This window comes from Kryptolebias marmoratus, linkage group LG6 (assembly GCF_001649575.2).
Source record: "Kryptolebias marmoratus isolate JLee-2015 linkage group LG6, ASM164957v2, whole genome shotgun sequence".
Lineage (NCBI taxonomy): Eukaryota > Metazoa > Chordata > Actinopteri > Cyprinodontiformes > Rivulidae > Kryptolebias > Kryptolebias marmoratus.
This window is the reverse complement of record NC_051435.1, coordinates 13,214,290-13,221,683: the sequence shown is the minus strand read 5'-3', so window position 1 is coordinate 13,221,683 and position 7,394 is coordinate 13,214,290. Positions and strand designations below refer to the sequence as shown.

At 44.4% G+C, this 7,394-nt stretch overlaps 1 protein-coding gene across 1 annotated transcript; it reads left to right on the top strand.

Moving 5' to 3' along the window:
• Positions 1-2,823: 2,823 nt before the first annotated feature.
• On the top strand, positions 2,824-6,827 carry pcdh8 (protocadherin 8). Its single transcript, XM_017422640.3, has 4 exons — positions 2,824-5,253; positions 5,355-5,425; positions 5,608-5,741; positions 6,279-6,827. Exons 1-4 carry the CDS (start codon positions 2,887-2,889, stop codon positions 6,608-6,610), a joined length of 2,904 nt encoding a protein of 967 aa, XP_017278129.1. The 5' UTR covers positions 2,824-2,886; the 3' UTR covers positions 6,611-6,827.
• Positions 6,828-7,394: the final 567 nt, after the last annotated feature.

Below are 7,394 nucleotides of genomic sequence, written 5' to 3'. Positions count from 1 at the left end.
AATGTGGCATTGCAGAGCTTCTTATCATGTCTCACACTGATCTTTTGGTCTCTCTGGTGTCTTCATTGTGTGTGTGTGTGTGTGTTTTACACCTTCCTGTTTGCGCCCTCTTGGGAGGAGCTCAGACAGATTTAACCCAAAACTTTTGTGAGGCGTCAAGAGCCTTTTGAAGAGCCATAGACAGCTTTTAATCAGCACAAGCTAATCAGCCATATGTTTGACAAAAGTCTGGAGCTGTTTCTGGTGAGTGTCTGTGATGTGAGCCTTGTCTTTACCCTTTTACCATCCAAGGCTCCTGTTACCAAACTCTGTTCAAAGGGATAAATTAAGTGCAACTGGGTTTTTATTACACCGCAGATGATCTTGATTAGACAGGCAGGATTTTGTCTCCTCTAACACCGAGCTACAATCATATTCCACGTGTAATTAACATTGTGGGTGTCTAAAAACACAACACTAATCAAATCACTTTTGTCTGGCTTTGTGGGTTTTCTCAACCACTCTGCACTGGAAAAAAAAAATCCTCCTCCACTGTTTGAAGAAATGAGATGGTTGCTCAACAGAAAACGACATTTGTGCTTATTACTTATGCATGATATAATTTATCCTTGTGCATATAATTTGTGGAGCATGTTTACATGAATATAAATAATAAAAATTGGTTGAAATAAATATTTATCATTGTTTTGAACGGGTATACTTTTCTTTCAAAAGAAAATGAGTTGGAATGATGTGTGAATGCGATGATTTACACGTCCTTAAAGTAAAAATCAGACATCATTACTGAAACAGGTTTTTAAAAATATATTTATCTTTCTATAATACATTTCATTCCAGCAGCAGGAGTTGGTGATATTGCTGTGCTGCATCACCTCTTCTTTAAATATTAATTGATGAAGGTTTAAAAGTGAATTGTGTTCCTGATTTGCAATCTCCTTTGTTGTATATTTTAGTTCATATTGTTCTAAATGCTTTCAGGGGGTGCTGACTGCAGAAACTCATTTAGAACAAAGACTTTTTATGTACATTCATTGTTTCTTTTTTAATATTTGCAGTGGATCTTTGCAGTCCTCCTGAAATAAACAATGTTCTACCTAAAAGAGACTTCAGATGGCAGCATGCGTTACTCCAAAAGCTGCATATATTGTTGAGAATTAATGGTTTTTAATATTTAACAAAGCAATCTTTGCTAACGTATGTGCAATAAGGCTCTCCTTGTATACTGAATGCTGATTTCAAACCAAAAGGAGCTGCCTCCTCTCAAGCAGAAACCGCTTTGTTAATCCCCCCAAAAAAATAAAAATAAATTTGAAATTGTTGAAATGTTTCCACTTCACCCTAGAACATCTGAAAAAGATCTGAATTGTGCCTTTAAAGGAACTATTCCTGCTCGGACTACAGCTCTTAGCTCATCAGTCTGTTTCTCCAAACTGAGCTCATTCAGAACGATCTGCAACAGGTAAGATACTTCTTGTTCATGTTCTTTCCACAGAACCTTTCTTCAAAAGACTTGAGTTATTGCTTTAATAGATGTGATTCCAAGAAGGATGCAGTATTTCATGATATTATACTTTTTTTTTTTTTTTTTTACCAGTGATGAGGTGTCTCACTGCAGAACTGTCTGAATTTAATGCTTTTCTGCCTGGGGACCTAAAGATTACAGTCAGTCATTACTGGGTTTTCAGCTTTGTTCTTTAAGTGTAGAGGATTCCCTAAATCTTTTAATGATATTATGTGCCGCAGATCATAAAATCTCCTGTTGCTCCTGTGTTAACTTTTGGTAAACCTGTTGTTGGCATCAAAACCAAAATGAGCACCTTTTTAAAAGAAAAAAAAAAACCTTTGTTGTCTTTGAACTACTGTCAAACATATTTGGTAGAAAAGTAGTTCATACATTATTCCAGACTTTCTTTATTTTATATTTTACACAACTCTTCTACTTCTTTGTGGGAAAATTCACTATTTTAAGTTACCATTTTTTTTATTTCCCATTTTTACTGCCTTGCCTAAATGGTGGAAGCATCTACAAATACTGTATTTGCGCTAATTTTGCATTATTTTTTTTATTATTATTTTATGCTTCATCGTGCCTGCATTTCACAAATTTTCTGAGCCACTTTTATTTTTAAGAAACTTTGCTACAGTTGTCTGGCAGTTTTACACTTATGAATACTTTTCACAAGCCAAACTAGAATCTTCTATATAAGTTAACTAAAGCATAATTATTGGTTCAAACTATGAGTAACTTTAAAAATAAACGTCACTTATAGGAATACAAACTTTCTCCAAGAGCAGTTATTGTTGAAAATCATCTAATTAAATTAGATTTTATCATTTTAACTCCATTCTACAATACTGGTGTGTATATGGGTGGTTTTGTTGTTAGTGCATTTAAATATCTCACTGAAGCTCTGAGCTGAGTGTCAGTCATCCTCCTAATTGTTAACTTTTACAGCAGTTCTATTAAAACTGGCATGTGCCTGCTTCCACCTCCTGCCGGGGTGACAATAAATCCTTTCAAGCTTTTTAACAGGTAGATCTCAACTTCCTCTTGCGAAATGTATTCCTATTATAAGTAATTGAACTAGTTAATTAATTGCCTGGAGCAGATTAATTCGAGGAGCACGATTAAAGCTGCACAACCAGTTTATCTAATGAACCATTTCCACACACGCACACACAAAAACAGCAGTCGCGGTGCCAAACCTTTTGGTGCGCGCCACTGGAAGGCCATTGGTTGGACTGGGCAGAATCATTTGCATACACCAGGACTTATAGTCAGCCCCTCTGATAAGTCAGAGTTGTGTTTCCATCTGACTTGGCACAAGTGGCGCGCGGTTTGCATCATTCAGAACTGTTTGGGTCTGCGTTTTCTACACTTTCAACATGGGATGTTGCCAGCTTGCGTCAGCTGGAGTGTCCCTGCTGCTTGCTGCGTTCTCCCTCACAGTTCACGGTACAACCACAAGGTATTTCACCTATGAGGAGGACGCACCCGGGACAGAAATAGGCAATTTGTCACAGGATTTAAAGATTGATCCGGCTGACGACCCGGACACATCCTTCCGCTTCATGCAGGAGAGCAACTCCTCGGTGATCCACATGCGGGAGAGGGACGGACTCCTGAGCGTGGCGGAGAGAATCGACCGGGAGCAGCTGTGCCCCAGGTCCCTCCCCCGCTGCTTCGTCGCTTTCGACATCGTGGCCCTCTCCAGGGAGAAGTTTCAGCTCATCCACGTGGAGATCGAGGTGAAGGACATCAACGACCACTCTCCTCGCTTTGCGCGCAACGAGACCAGCCTGGAGATCGTGGAAAACGTGCCCCTGGAGTCCAGGTTCCCGCTGCAGATCGCTCTCGACCTGGACGTGGGTGAGAACTACATTCAGAGCTACAACATCTCCCCCAGCAGCCACTTCGCCGTGGAGGTGCGCGAAGGGGAGGACGGGCTGAAGTTTGCGCAGCTGGTGCTGGTGAGGGAGCTGGACAGGGAGGTGGAGGACTCCTACACGGTGCAAGTCACCGCCTACGACGGAGGAGTCCCCGCGAAGTCCGGCTCCATGACCGTCAACATTAAAGTGTTGGACTTCAACGACAACAGCCCGACGTTCGAGCACAGCTCCCTGAAAGTGGAGCTGAACGAGGACGCGCCGGTGGGGCACAGAGTTCTCAGAGTGCACGCCTTCGACCCGGACCAGGGCGTCAACGGCGAGGTGACGTACGCGTTCGCGGACGGCTTGTCACCCGAAGCCGCCCGCGTTTTCCACGTGGACCCGCACTCAGGCGACGTGACGCTGAGGGCGCCCGTGGACTTTGAGAAGAGGCGCTCGTACGAGCTGCGCGTCAGAGCCTCGGACCTGGGGGAGAACTCCGTCCCGTCCACGTGCAGCGTCGCGATAGACGTCGTGGACGTGAACGACAACGCGCCCGAGGTCAACATTAAGCCCATGACCTCCAGCAGCGACGGGGTCGCCTTCATCACGGAGGCCGCGGCCGCCGAGAGCTTCGTGGCTCTGATCAGCACCTCGGACAGAGACTCGGGCTCCAACGGGTACGTGCGCGTGAGCCTGCTCGGGCACGAGCACTTCGCCCTGCAGCAGGCCTACGGGGACACGTTCATGATCGTCACCACCAGCACGTTGGACAGAGAGAAGATCCAAGAGTATAACCTGACTGTGGTGGCAAAGGATCTGGGAACCCCCCCTTTTAAGACTCTGAGGCAGTACACCATCAGCGTGACAGATGAGAATGACAACCCCCCTCTCTTCAGTAAGCCCTTCTATGAAGTTTCAGTTCTGGAAAATAACATCCCAGGTTCATTTATAACCACTGTTGTTGCACGGGATCCAGATGTAGGGAAGAATGCCAAAGTCTCCTATAAACTCCTGGACTCAGAGGTGCCAGGGGGATCCCCGGTGTCCACTTATGTTTCTGTAGACTCAGTTTCAGGGTCTTTGTACACGCTGAGGTCCTTTGATTATGAGACACTTCAGCAGATTGAGGTGGTCATCCAAGCAGAGGACAGAGGCTCCCCCTCCCTTTCGAGCACGTCAACAATCAGTGTTAGAGTCGTAGACCAGAATGATAACTATCCATACTTCACCTTCCCCGTCCTCCTGAATAACTCTGCTGATGTTCCCCTGCCCTACAACGCACCCTCGGGCTACCTGGCTCTCTGTGTGTCAGCGGAGGATGCAGATGATGGGGTGAACGGCGAGCTCTCCTACCACGTCGTGCAAGGTGACCCAAAGCTGTTTACCCTGAACAAAAACACGGGTGAGATTGCTTTGAAGCAGTGGTTGACAGCTGAAATAGGAGACGTGCTGGAAATCACAATCGCGGTGAGCGACAGCGGCCGGTCCCCGCTCTCCAGCAGTGCCACGATCAGGTTTGTGGTCTCCGACACGAAGCCCCCCGAAGACCAGGTCGTCATTGTGCTGCGGTCGAGCGAGGAGGAAAGCTCCAGCTTTGATGGCTCGCTAATTATCATCATTGTGCTCAGCGGAGGCTGCGCATTGCTGCTAATTGCAATAGTGGCTGTGGTTGTCACCTGCAAGCGGGGCCGTCGGGGGAGAAGCCGCACCAGGAAGAGAGACGTGTGCCAGGGCCTGTTTGACAGCAGGCCCCTGCCCAGGCTCAGCTCAGCAGAACCAAACATTTACACAGGCCAGCAGGGGTTCTTCCAAGAGAGGACGTCTTTGTCTCTGGATGACTCCTGCCTGTATGAAGAGAGAAGCAGGGACTCTGACACAAAGGTGAGTCAGCTAAGATCTTTTTTTTTTATGATGCTCTTGATCTCTGTGCCAGAAATGGAAACTAACCTTTCTACTATCACTGTGTTTGCTCTTTTTTTCAGATGTTCCTGCCCTCCAAGCATTTCCAACCAACATCTGTGTGGCAAACTGACAGATACTGCTTGCAAGTGAGGTAAGATAAGAAGGAAATGTCTTTTCTCACACAGGATATGCTTTATTAACCCCTGTAAACTGAAAGCACACCACTCACGCATCACGCACACAACTCACTGCTCGCCTGCAGAATGAGGTTAGAAGGTTTGTGAAAACAATGAGCATCAATAACCAGGCTCGCACTGTATGCGTTGATTGCAGTGGCATCAGCAGCAACGACCAGCTGAGCGTAAAGGACAGCGGGAAAGGAGACAGCGACTTCAATGACAGCGACTCTGATACCAGCGGGGACGGAGGCAAGAAGAACTTTAGCACGTTCCAACCCAGGCGAAAAAGTGAGTCTTCGATTCTGCCACATGACAAATAACTGCTCCCAACATGAAAAATTCATCTGGATGACATGAATGATCAATGGTCCCACCCTTCTTGTATTGCTTTTGCTTGTGTCTGTCTGTGTGTGCTTGTGTTTGTAGTTGTGTAGAGTTAGTTGAATATCTCACTAGCTACTTGGCAGATTTCAATAAAACTTAGAGAAAGTAATTACTGGGTGGACATCTGCAACTAATTAACTTTTGGAGTTTGCTCAGTTCAAGACAGTCAACACAAAAATGACTATAACTCAGTCAGTTTTATGGATATTGAGCTAAAATTTGGTGTGGTAGTAGCTGTGAGTCATCCTCAACACACACTCTAAGCACTGCATCATAATATTGCACAATATTGCACATAATGTCATTTACTAGGTTGACTAAAATGACTGCAATTCCATCAATAAAAGGTGATCTTAGTTAAAAACTTTGGCATGAAAGGCAGCGGGTGTTATGCATTCCTTCAAGCCAATAATTTTGCATCTGTTTCATGTATTTCTTTAGGCACTGCTAACAGCTTATCCAGGGATTGTCAGGGCAGCTACTGCGCGATCCCACCAAGGAGCTTCCGAACCTCCAGAGACAGCGCGTACACCATGGGCTTCTCCCCGGTGCCCGACTTCACCAACCCCCACGGCATTAAGAACGACTGCAGTTATGGCACAAATCAGCCAAAGCCAAGAAGCAGCATGCAGACGTTTTCCAGAGCTGGGACTCTTCCTTCCTACTTCCCTCAGCAGCCGCATGACGCTGTTGTCGGCCTGGCTGCGGTCCAAAAAGAAAGTCCCGATATTGAAACTGTGGCGACAGAATTAGAAGTTGCAACCGTCTTTTAAAAATAAACCCCTAATCTCATTAAGATGGAAGATGTAAATATGTAGGTGTTTGCATTATTTGTGTGTACATAATTTCTTATGAACATAATGATCACATAGCGTCATTTTTTTTATTATTCATGTTGCTTTATTTGATTTTTTAATATTTTGTATTCTGCTGTGTTTTTCTAATAAAAATCTTGACTGAAACAATGAACAACCTTTCCACACTTTCCCTAAACATAATGTTGTGATTAAAATGAATAAAACAGTGACAAGGACTCATTTTAAAGAGGGGAATATTACATTTTGAGGATTTAATAAAAATCCGCTGCCACTGGTAACCCCCCAGCCTTCATTTGTAAACATGTAGAACTCCTCCTCCACTTTGAATCTACATGATCAAAACTTCAGTCGGTGCCGATCAGATGTGAAATCTGACGCGCCTCCATTACCTGGAAGACTCGCTTTGAAGAATCCAAGGTTGCTGAAATAAGTTTCTTGCATGCAAATGAGAGCAGAGCTCACATGGAAAATAAGGTATAAACTAATATTCTGACAAAATGTAAAAAAAAAAAATGCCTGGGTGCTGTCGTATCAGCATTTTGCTCTTTAAAATAATTTTCCCCGCTCTGCACAACGCAGCGCCAAGTATTAAGTTTCCTGACAAATTCCTGCCTGTCAGTGGTGGCTCAGTGGGGCAAATGTAAAATCCTTTATGGATTCAGGCACTTGCTTCGAAAATGGAAAACAAACTGTATATATTGTCAAGAAGAAAAACATTTTTTTTCATGTAATTCTTTTT

Bases quoted from the DNA above. Each gene is read 5' to 3' on its own strand.
- pcdh8 (XM_017422640.3), top strand. From the start codon at position 2,887: ATGGGATGTTGCCAGCTTGCGTCAGCTGGAGTGTCCCTGCTGCTTGCT. The intron at 5,254-5,354 runs GTGAGTCAGCTA...TCTTTTTTTCAG, and splicing joins GCAGGGACTCTGACACAAAG to ATGTTCCTGCCCTCCAAGCA. The intron at 5,426-5,607 runs GTAAGATAAGAA...CGTTGATTGCAG, and splicing joins AGATACTGCTTGCAAGTGAG to TGGCATCAGCAGCAACGACC.